Genomic DNA, 18153 nt, shown 5'->3' with positions numbered 1-18153 from the left:
TCTGGTAAATTTAGCAAATCTTAACATGTCCAAGTCGGAGTCCACTTTGAAAATGCACATTTTAAATCCCAATTCCATTTTTAGGTTTTCTTAGAAAAGATTGGCTGGCCCTTCTCACTCACTGTTTTCTAATGCAAAGGTTATTCATTTTCTTATTGTTTACTTTTTAGAGCAACTTAGGGTAATTCTGCTTTATGCACAAGTTTCTTTAGGTTTTAGCTGGTGTTTTCACTTGAGTCTCTTTTCATCCCCCACCCCCCGCACACTACAAATGCCTTATTTTAAACTTAAAACATTCCAAAAGAACAAGTACTTAAAAAAAAAATCCCCAGTGCTATTAGGTGGGAGACAGAGAACGTTCAAAGGGCAAGGAGACAGAGTCAGCCAACCTTTTGTTTGAACAGGTTCCCATGTCTGGGTTATTTTTAACGGTGTTCTAGGTGCCCTGGTAAAGTCCCCCAGGCCCAGCGAGGGCGGTGAGCGATGTTGGAGCCTTGGAAGGAATCTGTTGTGATGTGTACACTTGTCGGCATCACATGAGGGATTCTGTGCTACCATTTTTCACATGTGCTGCCTCGTGCCCACGTCCTGCTGTGTCCAGGGCTGGGTGACCTGGGACAGTTTCAGGATCGGTCTGGGCTGGACGGTCTCCACCCGCCCTCCCATATCAGCATCCAGGAGTCAGCAGGAGTGTTTGCAATGTTACTGGATGTCGGGCTTATCCGTGGTTACGGGCTGCATGGTGACTTCTGGCAGACACCGTCTTTGGTTTCTGCCTGTAAAGACGCGTGCTCCCGTCCCGCTCTCCAGACCCTCCAGATGCTCCCCTGAGGGCTCTCTCCTGTTACTCGTTGCAGACAGCACTGTTTTTATTCCCTGGTAGACAGACCATGTAGACCAGGGAGAAACCAAGATTAAACCTCCACATTTTCCAATTAACCGATCAAGCAGCAAGGTGGAAATTCAGAGAGAGAAGTTAGCGCTGATGAGACGCTAGGAGCCTTTGCAGGAGAACGCTGCCCAGCCCAGGCAGGCGGCCTTCCTCTCCAAACTCAGCCTATTTTTAGAAGCTCAGTGAATTCGTTTTCAGGCTAGAGATCTTGGGGCTTTCACGTGGCCGCCCTCGGGGAGTGAGGAGAGAGGACACGGGCCCCCGGAGCCCTGCTCTCCACCGCTGAGTGCAGCCGCTTCTGTGCGTAACTCCTTCTTCAGAAGGACCTTGACCCGGAGGGGGGCCTGCTGAGCTGGTGGCGGTGGGGGTGACGAGGGGTCTGCCCTTAACCACACTTGGCAGGCGATGCAGGAGGGTAGCAAACTGAGGACCCCGCCCAGCGGTGTCCTAAAGCAGCAAGGGCCGTGTGGCTCAACCAGGGCACTGACCGCTTCCGGTTTCAGCCACCTCTTCATCGTAAAACGAAAGCAGAGGGGTCCCTGCGCCCTGGGGGTCACTGCGTGAGTTCACATCGCGGACTGACCATGCCCGGCGCGGAGGAGGTGGTGGAGGCACAGATAGGCAGGTGAGGAGGTAGTAAGTGATAGACGTGGTTGGCAGGTAGACAGCTAGGCAGATGGCAGTCAGGGAGGTGGGTAGATGGACAGACCACAGGTCGCAGATTTAGCTGCTGCTTCCCCCACATCCTAGGTTCTCATTCAAGCTCGCTACTTAAATCCCAACTAATATTCTGTGGCTACTTCATTTAGTCTTTATTTTAGGTACAGCTAGGTACAAGCAGGTACCATCTTAGCAGGCTGTTTTCCTTGCTGGGAGGCAGCCGATGAGCATAGCACAAGGAAGCCAGCCGCCCTCACGATGCCGTCCTGGGCGGGCAGGACTCCTGGAGACAGCGTCTCGGGGGCCAGCAGTTCTTCCCCGGCCCCTGCCCTCCCCGCACCCCCCCCCCCACACCTCGCCCTTTGGTTCCGGGTCTCAATCTGCCCGCAGGCCCCTTGCTGTAGTGAAGAGCATCTCAGTGACCCTCCGGCTGTGAGACTGGGGACCAGGGTCTCCCTGCAGTTTCCCCAAAGTCCTCTTAATTAGGTCTCTCCTTTTCACATCGATGTTGCTGACAATTTCTGAGCCCAGAACACGCACAGGGGGAAAAAAAAAAACAAGGGCTGCTGGTTCCATTGGTTTTCTGTTTCCATTTTTAAATCCTTCTCTCAATGGGATTGTGTGTTTTTCCTAATGGCCCAGCCAGAACTTGAATCAGAAACTCTGATTTCGGGAACTGGACCCTGGCCTCAGCGTCTCTCAGGAGTCCTCTGGTTCCCGGGCAGGGGAGGCAGGACTGCCCGGCAGCCCCGCCCCCAAGCTTTCACTGCCGCCCCGCCCGGACAGCCTGCAGTCAGATGCCGCAGCAGCTAACCCAGCTGTAGCCAGAGACTCAGAGCCAGCGCGGAATGCCTCTCGTACTCATCCACGTGTCCCGTTAGCCCCAGAATTGTCCTGTCTCTAAGACAAGAGGTGCGTGTGTGTGCACGCAGTTGTGTCCACCTGTTTGTGACCCCTTGGACTGTAGCCTGCCAGGCTCCTCTGTCCATGGGATTCTCCAAGCGAGAAGACTGGAGTGGGCTGCCACGCCCTCATCCAGGGGATCTTCCTAACCCAGGGATCGAACCTGAGTTTCTTATGTCTCCTGCATTGGCAGGTGGGCTCTTTACCACTAGCGCCACCTGGGAAGCCCAAAATAAGAGAACTAGCTAATTTTAGGACTTCCCCCCCCAGTCAGACCATCCGTCCTGGGCCTCCAGCGCTCAAGGTCAAAGGTCAAGGAGACAGAGAGAGGGGCCCATTCCTCCTCCCCAGGGGCCTGGACAGAGCCAGGGACAGTGGATAAAAGAGTACACGTGGATTTACATTCAGCTTTGAGAGGGGAGTTCAGGGTGTCTCAGTCTGCAGGGGTCTGACTAGAATGGTGAGGATGGGGGGAACCCAAGTTCAAGTGCTGCTCACAGCAGTGAACTCAGTGGGGTCCATGCAGGCTGGTGTCCCCCCTCCAACCGGCTTCCTTCTGGGGGTGCTCAGGATTGCCCATGGTGAGAGGCCTCCCAGCACCCCGTCCCTGCTGGGTGCGGAAGGGAGACGGGTGGCCCCTCGGGGCTCGTGTGCAGGGAGGCGGCCCCACCCAGGTCGTCTGTCCACAGGGACCTGTCTGTCTGAGCGCCCAGCCTGGCCAGCTCTGCCCGCTCCACTCTTCCCAGTCTGGACGGGATAAAAGCTGGGACCAGGGGAGACGGATCCGATGGGCGGTCTGGGGACTTGGTCCGCTTGCTGCGTGGCCATCAGCCCCTCAGTCTGGCCTCTGGCCCGATTCCTGGGTGGGCACGGCGCCCTGGGCCTGCTCAGGCGCCCTCAGAGACTGCGCGCTTGTTCAGAAGTGACCTTCTAGGAAGAGCGGGCGCCCGAGGGTTTCAGCAGAGGGGCTGCTGTGACCAGGCCACCCCTCACACCGAGACCATCCTGGGCTCTCAGGGGCCCCAGCTGGGGGTGCTGTGCCCCCGTGCCGGCCTCCTGAGACGCGCCTGCTGCCCCTGACTGGCTTCCCGAGCCTGCCTCCTCCCCAGCCCCCCACCCCCGCCCAAAGCCCGAGCCCTCCTGACAGGTGAGGGACACTTCCGTGAGCTGAATGTGCCAAGACTCGGCCTCGCGGCTCTGCCGTGGGGCTTTTTTAGATCCTGTCAGTTCCCCAGGTCTTGGCAGAACCAGTCTGGACGGAGAACCAAAAATAACTCCCTGACTCAAGCAGGGCGGGCGGCCTGCAGTCCCGGAGGAGAGCAGAGTCAGCCCGTAGCCAGGAGCTGGGTGAGCGGGCCCCGGGCCGGCTCCCTCCGAGGGGCTGGGGGAGACCTTGGCCCAGGGTGGGGCGGGGCTGTCGCGGATGCCCCCACCGCCAGCTCCCCCGCAGGCCGGCTCCCCCACCGCCGGCTCCCCCTCTCCACAGCCACGAGGGGACTGAACGCGGCAGGATCGCCCAGGGCGGCCCCCGCCTGGACTCGGCCGCCGTCTCAGTGTGAGCCTGTGTCCGCGGCCTTCCCTGGCATGTGACTCGTGACGGGCATCCTCCCAGGAGCTCCCGCTGGTTCCTGTGCGCGCCCCACGCCCGCCTCTGAGGTGGGTGTCCTCCTGACAGATAAGGAGGGCGCACTCAGAAGCGGCCTGGCTTCATGGCCCCCCACCCATCCCTCTGCCGGGTCATGTGGCAAAGCAGGGGTGGAGGGGTGCTCTGGCAGGCGCACGGTTATCCTTCTCAGTTCCTGAGAGGCGATTCATTCATTCATTTTGGACAGCTCCAGGCTGAGCCTTGTGGGGGACGGGCATCCCAGGGTGTCCTGTTGGGACCCAGATGCCCAGGTCTATGCCCGGGGGTGTGCGGGCCCCACCTGGGTCGGGAGGCAGGGTGGGTACAGTCCAGAAGGAGGCGGGCCCTGCAGCTGCATCAGTGTAGGTGAGCACAGAAGTGTGTGTGTGGGGGGGGGTGTCTGGCTGTCCCTCTGGGGGCTCGGCCCAGGCATAGTCCCGGGGGCGCGGAGAACAGGGCCAGCGGCCAAGCTGCATTGGGAGTCCACCCGCCCTCCTCGCCCTCTGAGTGTGTTGTAAAGGATGGCTGTCCGTCCCCTTCCGGGGAGTGCGCCCCTTCGGGGGAGCGCATCCCAGGCCGGGTGTGGCTGGCGACGGTGGGGCAGAGCATTGGCAAGATGGACATCTTGCTGGGAGGTGTGCCATGATAAGTGCCAGCTGGCATCCCACCCAGGGCAGAACCATGACGCCCTGGGGTCGGTCATGGTGCCTTAAGACTTCTTCTTCCAGGGGCCAATGGGACCACCATCCCTGGCTCAGCAGTGGGGAGAACTCCAGACCTTCGGGGCTTCACCAGCGAGGGCCGGGGCCCTGAGGGGACAGTATTTAAAAAGGCAAATTCGGAACTCCTCCTGAAAGGGGAACAGGCAAAATAGATCCTGGGAAGGGATGGACGAGTAAAAATAGTTGAGTTCCTTTCTCAAATCTGGGCCAGAGGCAGCAGCCCAGGGAGCAGGGCCTCGTGACTTGATGGAATTTGGGGGTAAAGCCGCGTTTCTTCTGCTTGCAGTCGCCCCTGATCCCTGCCTACAGCCTCTGTGATGCCCGGATGCAAGCTGTCAGGATACAGAGACGGGGTGCTGGCGGGGGTGGGCAGGGGGGTCATCTCTCCAGTCTTGTTCAGTGATGCTTATGCATGTACTCACCCCGTTTTATGTTTGGGGAGAAAGTGGGAGGCACCCCAGACACTGCAGCAGTGGGTGTTGGCCTCTCCCTGGGGCCAGCTCCCAAGGCTGGGCCCACCTCGCCTGGTGGGACGACTCCCGGCTAAACCACAGTCCCCCGGGTTAAGTCACAGGCGATCTGAAAACGCTCAGGTGTTCTCTGAGCTTGGCAGACTGACCTGTGCATCTGCTATTACGGCGGCAGTGTAGCACAGTGGGCAGAGCCGGGGACACGCGCAGGCCGAGCGGGCCTGCAGGAAAGAGAGGCCATTGCAGATGGCATCAACCCCACGGGCAGCGCCTGCCACCGCCTGTGTCCAGGGGCCACTGGGCTTCAGTGGCTCAGGAACCTTCTGTCCTTGTGAGGCCGGCTGGGTTCACTTTCTCCTGCAGACTTCAGGGCCATGTGCGCCAACTTCAGGTTGGCGTCCAGGTGGCAGGAGGGGGATTTCTGCTGGACACCTGGGAGTGCAGGCTTTCAGCTCCGCCCTGCCCGAGCGGCAGGGTGGCCCCGAGGACGTCCCAGCTGGTCGGTCAGCCTCCAGCCTCCATCTGTGTGACAGGAGGGCGCCGAGGACACACCCGGGGCGCCCTCACCCTCACTCCAGCCCCCTGGCCCCTGGGCGCCTCCTCCAGGCTGTAGGAAGCCCGGGGAAGCTCACAGGCCCTCCAGCGGAAAGGAGCAGCCTTCTTCCGGTCTGTTTCTGACTGTCCGGCACCTTCCATTTGGCACCCGGGCTTGGGTAGACTTTCTCCAACAGCCTTAGGAGGTGCGGCTGCTACTGCCCCCGCTTCCCGGAGAGGACGGCTCCTGAGCAAGGCCGACCCCACCCACCCCAGAGATGTAGTTCTGGCATCACACCCCTGCCCGAGGCCTAGGGGTGCATCTCCCTCTCCCCGCCCACCCTGGCCTCAGTTGCTCTCTGCCTTAGGGAGGGGACGTCCTCTCTGCCCTTTGGGGCTGGGAGTGTCCTGGCAAGAGCAGGGCAGGCGCACCCGGTCGCAGCCGAGGGAGGGGTGGCGTGGGGGTTGGGCCGAGGCACTCACCCTCCCGCACTGGGCCTTCTCTTGCAGCGTGTGGCAAGCTGACCGGCATAAGTGACCCTGTGACCATCAAGACCTCCGGCTCCAGGTTTGGTTCCTGGATGACCGACCCCCTGGCCCCAGAAGGTGATAACAGGGTAAGTGTCGCCTCCGTCGGGCCTGGGTCTGGGGGTCTGTGGATTAGCGAAGTTTGGTGCCCCTTGGTAAGGGGGCGGGGGTTCCAGGGGCTTTGGGGAGCGGCTCGGGTCCCTTGCTGAGGTCCTGTGCTAACCCCAAGTCAAAGACTGCAAGGCGGGTCCTGTGTGAGGATGACCGTGGCAGGAACGGTGTGGGGCCGGGAGGCCTGCGACCCCCTCCCCAGGCATGGTTCTGCCCCTGGGAGCCAAGGGGGGCCCTCTGGGCTGAAACCTCCCACAGTCTCAGCCCTGCCTCCACTCTGCTGGAGAAGAGAGTGGTCAGGCCTTCTTGTTTTAATGACTTCTCATTTGTGTTTCATTTGCCATTCCTTTCATGGCTGATAGCAACTCATGTTCTCTTTTGATTTAGGAAAAAAGCCGTGCTCTTTTTTTCCTAGACTCTTTCCCCTGGGTAAAAACCTCATAAAAGGAAAGAGGCGAGCAAGCGCCACATCTGTCTTGATGGGGATGGGGAGGGGGCGGCAGCCGAGTTCTGTGGTTGGCGTCCCTTCCGTGTGTGGGGAGCAGAGGGCTGGCTGGGAGGGTGGCACCGGCCGGCTCAGCCCGGATGGCGACACTGACCACAGCCTGTGGGAGCCTTCCACCAAAGGGAGCTTCCGCACGCCCAGGGCTCCGGTTCTCGGGGCAAGGGAGGCGCTGTGGCTTTCCTGTCCTTTGGTGGTCCACCAGCGTGACCGCTGACACCCGGAGTGAACCATCCAGCAGCCCAGGGCCTCTCTTATCTAGCCCCTTGCCTGAAGGACGTTTAGAAAAGAAGCACTTAAAAAAAAAAACTCAAGTCTTCGCAGGCAGAGAAAGGAGGTTAGAAATGTGAGTTCCTCTGAGCCAGGTTTGGAGGATTTTTAAAGGAAAGGAGTCTTGAGACTTGGTCTTTGTACCCCCCGGGCCCCGCCCCTTCAGACTCTGTACCTCCCAGGCCCCGCCCCCTTCAGACTCTGTACCTCCCAGGCCCCGCCCCTTTAGACGCTATACCTCCCCGGCCCCGCCCCTTTAGACTCTGTACTTCCCCGGCCCCGCCCCTTTAGACGCTGTACCTCCCCGGCCCCGCCCCTTTAGACGCTGTACCTCCCCGGCCCCGCCCCTTTAGACGCTGTATCCCCCCCGGCCCCGCCCCTTTAGACGCTGTACCTCCCCAGCCCCGCCCCTTTAGACCCTGTACCTCCCCGGCCCCGCCCCTTTAGACTCTGTACCTCCCTAGCCCCGCCCCTTTAGACTCTGTACTTCCCCGGCCCCCTCCCCTTTAGACGCTGTACCTCCCCGGCCCCGCCCCTTTAGACGCTGTACCTCCCCGGCCCCGCCCCCTTTAGACGCTGTACCTCCCCGGCCCCGCCCCTTTAGACTCTGTACCTCCCCGGCCCCGCCCCTTTATAATCTGTACCTCCCCGGCCCCGCCCCACCCTTTAGACGGCGTGATGGCTTCTGTTTCAGTCGGGAATCTACACGGTGCCACGCCTGAGGGACCATTTCCGGCCTCCTAGCGGCTTGCGCATCTTCTTTATGCAACAACCTCTACCTTCCCCACCACCTCACCAGCAGCCCCTTCCCACACCTCATCCCCGGGGGCAAAGGCGCGGGGCTCTGGGGGGCGGGGCCGGCTACAGGCTGCAAACATGGGAAACGACCGAGTCGGGGATTCTGGGGGCGATGTTCATTTTCATTTTATTTTCTGAGTCGTGACAGGGAGCTGGTGCTTGGACGTTTTCTAACAGCTTAATTGGCCAATGAATTACCAGTTAATTACCAGTGAACGATTTAATTGGCCGAATGTTACCCTATTCTTCAATTTCATCTTCCCCTCCCCCGCCTCCCCGAAAATGCCACTTTGGTTCTGAATTTGGTTAGGAGTGTGCTCTTGTCACAGATATGGGTGAAAATATCAGTAATGCCGATGTGAAAACAAGGTGATGGTGGCAGACCCCGAGAGCCCCTGTGTGCCAGGGGCTGGCAGAGCACGTCGTGTGTACATGTTGGAATGCGAGAGGAAGCATTTGGTTTCCCAGACGCAGCGAGAGCTGTGCCCAGCCTTCAGCTGAGGTCCTGTGCCTGGCCTCGCTGAGCCCAGCCTTCAGCTGAGGTCCTGTGCCTGGCCTCGCTGAGCCCCGCAGCTGCTCTCCAGCCGGAGATCATTTGTCTCCCGTTTGCTGATGGGAAAACCAGGGCCAGACGCCTCCCTTGAGTTGCCCAAGGTCTTAGGAAAGGCTGGTTAGTGGTTTTATTAACCATTTATTAACCTCTGAGGTTCAGGCTGTCTCCCAACTCACCCTCCCCTCCATCCCCCTCTCCCCACCTCCTGCTGGGTCACACACACCCTGTGACCCAGCAGACCTGTTGGGATCCACGAGCCAGAACCAATGACCGTGGTGCTGCAGAGGACGAACCCCAGTCTGGAGGAATCCACCCCAGCTGACACCACGGATGTGCCTCTTAGTCCCCAGGTCAATGTCCGTTTTTTTTGTGTGTGTGGTGGTGTTGAGTCTCTCAGTCGCTCAGTCGTGTCCGACTCTTTCGACCCCATGGACTACAACATGCCAGGCTCCTCTGTCCTCCACTATCTCCCCGAGTTTGTTCAAACTCATGTCCATTGAGTCGGTGATGCCATCTAGCCATCTCATCCTCTGTCGTCCCCTTCTCCTCCTGCCTTCAATCTTTCCCAGCCTCAGGGTCTTTTCCCTTGAGTTGGCTCTTTTTGTAGTGAGCGCTTGTCAAAGTATCTTTTCTCAGGTACCAAGTATCCTGGCTCCTAGAAGCCCCCTTATCGTGAAGACATCAGTTTGCAAAGCCGTCAGTGTGGTGAGCGAGGCTTTTGGAAATTAGATATCTCTTTTCTGCTTGATGAGTTGGATTACCCTCCAGGAAGGGGGGCCCTGGTGATGGATGGAGGGCAAGCAGGAGGGTGGGAGGGCGGCCTTGGTGGAAGCCGACTCCTTGGGGAGGGGACCAGCTCCCTGTCAGGGAACCCTGGGGGCCCCTCCGGAACGCTGGGCGGTTGGCAGCCCTGGCTGAAGCCGTAAGCTCAGCTCAGCCGCCGGCTCACAGCGACACGTCCCCGGGTCTGGCCATTGATCTGGAGGGCACTGTTGTGTTGTGTTTTGATCTTTTCCTTCTCTGTCTGATTTTGATCACACACACATACACACACGCAAACACACACACAGGAGACCAATAACTCGCTCCAAAAAAATAAATCAATGTCAGCGTCAGTGCAGGAGGCCACAGGGGTGAGAGAAGAGGGATTGTGGCTAACAGTGGGGGTGGGGAATTGCCTTGGGAGCCCTGTCCAGGAGCCCTCGAGGGGGCTGCCTGCCCCCCGGCCTTTGTGCTGAGCTGTTAGAACCAGGTTAGCGGATTGACTGAGCGCCAGGCGGGTGCTGAGCGATGGTGGTCCTCCCTCCAGCCCGGAAGCAGCCTTTTTCTCAGCAGTGACCAGCCCACACACTTCTTTTTATTTTTTTCAGCTATGGTCACAGCCAGTAAGCTTCATGACCTTTTATTTTTTGTGGTTCTAAATGTAAAGAAAAATGCACACAGGTTAGTGTCCTCCTATAAGCTTTTCATGTGATCTCTTGCCTTCCATCTAAATACTACCTTTACGCATTTTAGCAATATATTTATCAATTAGTCAATTTATTCATCACAATCAATGAAACTGAAAGAAAACACACATCATTCTTGATCTCAAAATATTTAAAATTAAGATATGGAAACAAAACAATTACTTGAAAAGTTAATGTTATAGAAATAATTCAAAACAGTTTAAGATGCCAAAAGATATTGTGCTTGTCATTAATTAGCAAAACAATTATACACCAACCAGTCTGAAGGGAATCAAGCATCAAAACTAAAAGAGTTGTTGTTCAGTCACTAAGTCACGTCCGACTCTTTGTGACCCCATGGACTACAGCACGCCGGGCTTCCCTGTCCGTCACCGTCTCCTGGAGTTTGCTCAAATTCATGTCCAGTGAGTTGGTGATGCCATCCAGCCATCTTGTCCTCTGTCACCCCCTTCTCCTCCCGCCTTCAGTCTTTCCCAGCATCAGAGTCTTTTCCAGTGAGTCAGCTCTTTGTATCAGGTGGCTAAAGTATTGGAGCTTCTCTTTCAGCATCAGTCCTTCCAATGAATATTCAATATTGATTTCCTTTGGGATTGACTGGTTTGATCTCCTTGCAGAACCAAGGGACTCTCAAGAGTCTTCTCTAGCACCACAGTTCAAAAGCATCAATTTTTTGGCTTTCAGCTTTCTTTATGGCCCAACTCTCACATCCGTACATAACTATTGGAAAAACCATAGCTTTGACTAGACGGACCTTCCTGGGCAAAGTGATGTCTCTGCTTTTTTAATGTGTTGCCTAGGTTGGTCATAGCTTTCCTTCTGAGGAGTAAGCATCTTTTAAGTGGGCTGGTCACCACCTCCACTCTAGACGTGGCATCTATGCTCTAGCCGTGGTGTTCACCGGGGAAGAATCCGCAGGTTGCTTTGTTTTCTCTTTTCTGGTGAGAAGACCCTCATGGATGGGGGAGCTTCTGGGGGAGGGGGGCGCGCTGGCCTCAGGCCCACCGGGGGCTCCTCTCCCCACTCGCCCGGGACCTTCCTTCTGCCGGCAGTGCTGCGCTGGGTGCTCCTTGCTGGGGTTGCCCTGGCTTCTCACCCCCGTGTGCCCTCAGCTCTCCCCTCCTCAGCCCGGGCCCCACCGTCCTTCCCACAGGACAATGCGCACAGGGAGCCGCAGCTTGCGTGGAGCGTGGCCTGAGGTCACCAGCGCCCAGAGGACCAGAGGCTCTCAGCCCCCAGGGCTGCCCGAGCCGTCCTGCCAGGAGGCGGTGGTTCACCCTGCGGGCGGGAGTCTGGGAGGAAGTGGCCCAGCAAAGGCGGGCAGCGGGTGTGGGGGACTGACCTTTGACCCTGGGTGAGACCCTCCCCTCTGGGCCTCTCGAAACTGGGCACTTGGAAGGGGTGGTCTCGGGGACCCTGCCAAACGTTAGAATCACCTGGAGGCTGTAACCAGCCCGTGCCCGGCTCCACCCCCAAGGTCTGTGTGGCTGTTCTGGGTGTGAAAGCTCCCAGGGGCCCCATCCAGGTGGAGGACACTGGTTCCAGGCCTCAGCAGTTCTGGGCAGCATCCCGGAGGGGACAGGATGAGTGGGGACTCAGGATGGGCGGGGACGCAGGATGGGCAGAAAAGGACAAGGCATCTGAGGTGAGGCTGGAGTGAACACAGAGCGAGGCGCCTGCTGTCATCGGGGCCTTTGGGGGCGGTGATGAGCTTCTCTTTCTGCACAGAGGGGCTCATAGTGGCTTCAGCCCTCCAGGCCGAGAGCTGGTTGGCAAACGTCTAGCACCTGTACTAATTTTCCCTCCCACCCTCAACTGCATTTGCCAAGTGCTGGGCCCTGTGTCCAATGTGCCAACTGATCGAGGAAAGGGCAGTTTCAGTTCAGTTCAGTCCTCAGTCTTGTCCGACTCTTTGCGACCGCATGGACTGCAGCATGCCAGGCCTCCCAGTCCATCACCAGCTCCCGGAGTCTACTCAGACTCATGTGCATCGAGTCAGTGATGCCATCCCACCATCTCATCCTCTGTCGTCCCCTTCTCCTCCTGCCCTCAATCTTTCCCAACATCAGGGTCTTTTCTAATGAGTCAGTTCTTCGCATCAGGTGGCCAAAGTATTGGAGTTTCAGCTTCAGCATCAGTCCTTCCAATGAACACTCAGGACTGATCTCCTTTAGGAAGGACTGGTTGGATCTCTTTGCAGTTCAAGGGACTCTCAAGAGTCTTCTCCAACACCACAGTTCAAAAGCATCAATTCTTAACACTCAGCTTTCTTTATAGCTTAAAAATCCTTAAAACTTGGATGCTGACTTCACCCAGCTCTGCCCACAGGATGGAGGTCCAGGGATGCTTGAACCCAACCAGGTCCCCCACTACTCATGGGGGCAGCAGAGAAGGGAGCATATTCAAAGAGGTGTGATGGGGGGGTCGGGAGAAGGGGCAGAGGGGGCTGTCACTTGAGCTCAGTCTTGAGAGAAGCAGTGAGCTCCCTATCCGAGAGGTAACCAAGAGGAGGCACGGTGTGAGAGGCGCGCCCACCCATCACCTGTGTACCTCTGGCGCCCTCTCTGACACCCCACCCAGCCCCGCACGTGCCCCCTCTCATCCACAGCCCTCAGCACTGAGGGCTGCTCTGACAGAGGCCAAGGACAATGAACAGCCCCAGATGAGACCCAGTTCTTTGTTTATTTGAATCTTGTTAAAAACAGAGAGCACATCTGTCTCTAAGCATTGAATGGGCGTCTCAGGAGCAAGGGTGCATTTTTTTGTTGTTTTTTTAAATTTTTAACGCATGTGTAAAACCTCGTCTGAAAGCTCCCACATCCTTAATCTCTCCTGCAGCCAGCGGAGCCCTTGACGGATAAAGCAGCTGTCTTATTGCCAGACAGATGCACCGGGAATGGCGTTAGCCTGGCAGATTTTCCTCTGACTAACTGCATTGCTTTCTAATTTGCTCCCAGATTGGTTGAAAATGACTAAAGCGTTTTGTACGAAGTCTAGACAGTTTTCGAGTCAACTGGCGTTTAAGCAGTGATGGGGGAGCTCTTCCTCGTAACCCCTGACTTGGGCCTCGTCGGGTTTGCTGTCATGGCTGGTTTGTGCTCAGAGCCCGGGGAAGCCCGGATTCCTCAGGGAGAGGCACTTGCCCGGGACTGGGCGTGACTATATGCGAAGCATCCCTTCTGCCAAATTAATGACGTCCCCCCGCCGGGCCGGTGAGTCAGCCTGGCCTGCTGTGAGGGCCGGCACGGAAGGACAGGCCTGACGCACGTGCCCCCAGGGAGCCACCGTCGCCCTTCCTGGTGACCTTGAGAGTGGTCAGCCTCACCGACTGGCTGCTGCTGCCAGCACGCATCCTCGTGCGGGCCCGGGCGGCCGTGCCCTCGGCCCAGCGTCCTGTGGAGGGCGGCGTCCCGCGCTGATGGAGGCCAGCCTTCCCTGATGAGACGAAACAGCTGCCGTGCGCCCTCGCCCGGGAGAGCAGGGAGCAGGCAGGTGGCCTGCTGACCCACAGCCACGGGGCACCCAGATGGACACTCTCGAGGGTCTGTAGAGGGTTCTGCCGCCACCCACTTGGCGGGAACAGCAGAGGGTGCCTGCCGGCCATGCCCACAGCCAGGCTGTGGGTCCCACATCCATGCACACGGTGTCCTTTCTCCAGACTGGACGCTCCCTTCCTGATGGGGAGATGGCCCCTGGGAAAGGACCCCGTGGGTGTGGAGGAGGTATGTGACGTTGTTTAGGCTGCTCTCTCCGGGTCCTTCCAACTCCCGCCCTGGGCACCGAGTCACCAGACCCCCCAGTCCGGGAGGGGGTGCCTTCCCAGGGCGGGGGGTACCCCTCCTTCAGCACCACTGACGGATCTGCTGTCCCCGCAGGTCTGGTACATGGACGGCTACCACAACAACCGCTTCGTCCGCGAGTACAAATCCATGCTGGACTTCATGACCACGGACAATTTCACGTCCCACCGCCTCCCGCACCCCTGGTCCGGTACGGGGCAGGTGGTCTACAATGGTTCCATCTACTTCAACAAGTTCCAGAGCCACATCGTCATCCGGTTCGACCTGAAGACGGAGACTATCCTCAAGACGCGCAGCCTGGACTACGCGGGCTACAACAACATGTACCACTACGCCTGGGGCGGCCACTCGGACATCGACCTCATGGTGGACGAGAACGGGCTGTGGGCCGTCTACGCCACCAACCAGAACGCCGGCAACATCGTCATCAGCAGGCTGGACCCGGTGTCCCTGCAGGTGCTGCAGACCTGGAACACCAGCTACCCCAAGCGCAGCGCCGGCGAGGCCTTCATCATCTGCGGCACGCTCTACGTCACCAACGGCTACTCGGGCGGCACCAAGGTCCACTACGCCTACCAGACCAACGCCTCCACCTACGAGTACATCGACATCCCCTTCCAGAACAAGTACTCGCACATCTCCATGCTGGACTACAACCCCAAGGACCGCGCCCTGTACGCCTGGAACAATGGCCACCAGATCCTCTACAATGTCACCCTCTTCCACGTCATCCGGTCTGACGAGCTGTAGTCCCCGCCCCCGGTCCCCAGGGGCCCAGGCTCCACATCCTCACCCGCCTGGAAACTCCTGTGGGACAGCTGCCAAGGTAACGTGGGTGAGACGAACAAGGCTCGTTTTGAAAACTCATCAGCAACGTGGACTCCGGCGTCTCGGGGGCGAGGGGCGGGGTGGGGAGGCGTTGCCCCCAGGTTTCTCCAGCTCCAGCCGGAGGGCGCCCGACGTGGGAAGAAGCCCCCGTATTGACGGCTGGAACCACAGCCCCAGGGCTCCCCGGTTCCCCTGCCCCGGTCCCCCTTTCTGGTCAATATACTCAAGACACAGGGCGATGACTGTTGGCCGGCTCTCACCGAGAACAACCTACTGTTAGGGCCGCATGGACTGGTCCGCAGACCGTGGTCAGCTCGATGGACGTGAGTGTTGTGTCTCACTGAAGCGCCCCCACCGCCGCCCGGGCTGTGCTCGGCGACAGAGGGGCGACGTAGGCTCGTGTAGCTGCATCTCATCACCACCGCCGTCCTCAACCATGTGTAGTGTCTTAGACGAACTGTGCTGAGCCTCCGAGAAGCCCGTGGACCCACATGTAGTCCCCCAGAGCGGCGGCCGACGTGCGTGGACAGGCGCAGGCCCCGGCGTCGGACCCTCGTCCCCCTAGCTCCATTGTGCGGTGTCTGTCTGTGGCTCCCTTGAGGTGGTGAAGTATCTCTTTAGTTGATGCCATGAATGTCGTAAATGCAATGCCGTAGTTTGGATTAATAAGTGGATGGTTTTTTGTTTCTCAAAAGAAAAAAAAATAAACACACACACACATCAGTGTTCGCCCTAGTAGAGATGATCAAGGTTGATAATCATTAAAGGAAATACCCTCTTCTCGTTAAATTATCTTAAATAGTGTAACCACGGAGAAGGGCTCCTCTCGGGAAACTCTGGTTTCCAAAGGGAAAGAAATGCTCCTGTGGGCAGCGGTATGCGGAAAGTACATTTTTTAAGTAAAAAAGAGGGAAACTTTGTACTATCCGATTAAGGAACAATAAAAATATTACGAGATGTTTTCGCTTCATTTGTCATTTTGGAAGGTTTTGAAAATGACGAAGCCTTCCGGATCCTTGAGGCCGGGTTCCAGTACGTGTCCTTCGCAGGGGAGGAGGTCAGGGTGTGGTCGGGACACAAGGCCCACCGGGTCCCTAGGCATCCGGTCCCACAAAGGTCGGAACTCGAGAATCGCCATGGAGGTCCCCACCCCTAGGGTGAGTCTCAGTCCAAAGACAACCCCACTGGGAGTCCACCTGCTCCATCCAGACAGGCTCCTCCAAGTCGCCACTAGAAGGAGCTTGGGATGGGCACCCACTTCCGATGTGGCATTTGCAAAGACCCTGCTGAGAAGTGGGCGAAGGTGAACCCAGGCCCTCTCTGGCCAGTTGGCTCGCTAGGAGCAGGATGGGGGGTCCAGGAGACAAGCGGCCAGCCCCACCTGGATTCCCCTGAGACAGAGACCCTCACATGTCACGGGAGCCCAGACCACGTGGCCAGGCCTATAGATGCCAAGCCGGGCCCCGTTTCTGAGGGGACCCTGAGGTCTGCCCAGGACAGGGCCGTTCTGAAGTGCCCCGGGGATTCGCATGGCCAGAGGAGGCACGTGCTGCCTGCGTGCCCAGCCGCCTCAGGCGTGTCCGACTCTCTGCGACCCCACGGACTATAGCTCTTCTGTCCCTGGGATGCTCCAGGCAAGAACACTGGAGGGGGTTGCCATGCCCTCCTCCAGGGGATCTTCCCAACCCAGGGATCAAACCCAGGTCTCACGTCTCCTGCACTGGCAGGCGGGTTCTTGACAGTAGCGCCGCCTGGGAACCCCAGAGGAGACACGGGTCAAAGTAACTCCCCTCTCACAAGAGAGAGTTCAGGGCTGGCCTTACCACTGGAGGTCACGGCAGGGGGTGGCCGTCCCTCCCGGCCCTGCCCTCTGCTCTGCTCGAGGCCGCTGGCCTCCTTGGCAGGGTGGACGGCAGGCCAGTGATGTGGGCCTGGGGAGAAGCCAGTGCCCCCCTCAAGCTGGGCCCAGCTGGCACCGCACCCGAACCAGAGAGGGGAGGAGCTGACATGCCCTCGGAGTCGGCGTGAGGACGTCCAAGAACGTCCAGCTCAGTCCCCGGGGCCCCTCAGAGTCTGGAGCCACCAGGGTGAGACAGGGAGCCAGCTGGGCGAGGAGACCGCGGGGGTGTGGGGCCAGCTCCTGCCGGTCACAGTGATGCCCTTGGGCTCTGGCCCGTGGTTGGGAGACGGTGGGATGAGATGGAGGGCAGAGGCCTGCTGCTCGACCCCTGAGCCTGCTGGTGAGGGACACACCAAGGAGGAAAGGCATGACCGCAGGCCAAGGCTCACCGGCTGGCGGGATCTCCTGGGGTTTCCCTGGATCGCGGTCAGCGCCCCCTTGAGAAATCGGGTGGGCCCTGGACCACGGGGAGGGGAGAGACGGACTCAGAGGACCCAGGAAAAGTGCAGGGTTGGGTGGGGGTGCTGGCCAGCAGGGCAGCCTGGGGGAGGGGTGGAGCCTTGAACGGTCGGGAGCCGCTTCACCCCCACCTGCCCCGGGACCAGATCTCCACGCACACTGGGCCCTCGGCTCCCGAACACGCGCTGCACTGTGGGCGGACAGGCCTCCTCATGCCTGGCTCAGGCTCCCTCCGACCCCAACAGCCTTCAGCCTCCCCCTCTGCACCCCCCGTGAGACCCACGCAGCAGGTCTCCTCCAGGTACACCCCAACACCCTCGCCTGTGCCCCCCACATCTGTCCTCCCCTCCCCAACTCAGGGTTCCGCCTTCCAGAAGCTTCTCACTCCCCATCCCCCAGACAGGCATTGCTTCTCCCGTGCTCCTTTAAGTCCTGCCTCCGTCCTGTGGTCTGGCTGCCTGTCCTCCCAGCATCTGGGCGTCCCTCACACCCAACGCACTCTGTCAGCTTTGCTGTTGCTGTTTAGTTGCGAAGTCGCACCTGACTCCCCACAGCCCCAGGAACCACAGCACGCCAGGCCTCCCTGTCCATCACCAACTCCCAGAGTCCACCCAAACTCATGTCCATTGAGTCGGTGATGCCATCCAGCCATCCCATCCTCTGTCACCCCCTTCTCCTCCTGCCTTCAATCTTTCCCAGCATCAGGGTCTTTTCAAATGAGTCAGCTCTTCGAATCAGGTGGCCAAAGTACTGGAGTTTCAGCTTCAACATCAGTCCTTCCAATGAGTATTCAGGACTGATTTCCTTTAGGATGGACTAGTTGGATCGCCTTGCAGTCCAAGGAACTCTCAAGACTCTTCTCCAACCCCACAGTTCAAAAACATCAATTCTTGGGCGCTCAGCCTTCTTTATGGTCTAACTCTCACATCCATACGTGACTATTGGAAAAACCATAGCTTTGACTAGACGGACCCTTGCTAGCAAAGTAATGTCTCTGCATTTTTTAATATGCTGTCTACTTTTGTCATATTTTTTCTTCCAAGGAGCAAGCGTCTTTTAATTTTGTGCCTGCAGTCTGTCTGCATTGATTTTGGAGCCCAAGAAAATGAAACCTGATGTTTGTGAGATTGGGG

General features: G+C 58.4%; 1 protein-coding gene across 2 annotated transcripts in view; it reads left to right on the top strand.

Annotated features, from left to right (window-relative positions):
- OLFM1 (olfactomedin 1) overlaps window positions 1–15618 on the top strand; it is a 37913-nt gene extending 22295 nt beyond the window's left edge. For both annotated transcript variants that reach the window (XM_043916482.1, XM_043916481.1), the window contains exons 5-6: window positions 6316–6422; window positions 13909–15618. In XM_043916482.1, coding sequence (XP_043772417.1) covers window positions 6316–6422; window positions 13909–14583 — 782 coding nt within the window. In that variant the 3' untranslated portion in view covers window positions 14584–15618. The remainder of the gene's footprint in view (window positions 1–6315; window positions 6423–13908) is intronic.
- Window positions 15619–18153: the final 2535 nt, after the last annotated feature.

The sequence above is a fragment of the Cervus elaphus genome, chromosome 11 (genome assembly GCF_910594005.1).
Source record: "Cervus elaphus chromosome 11, mCerEla1.1, whole genome shotgun sequence".
Classification (NCBI taxonomy): Eukaryota; Metazoa; Chordata; class Mammalia; order Artiodactyla; family Cervidae; genus Cervus; species Cervus elaphus.
This window is presented reverse-complemented; position numbering and strand designations above follow the sequence as displayed.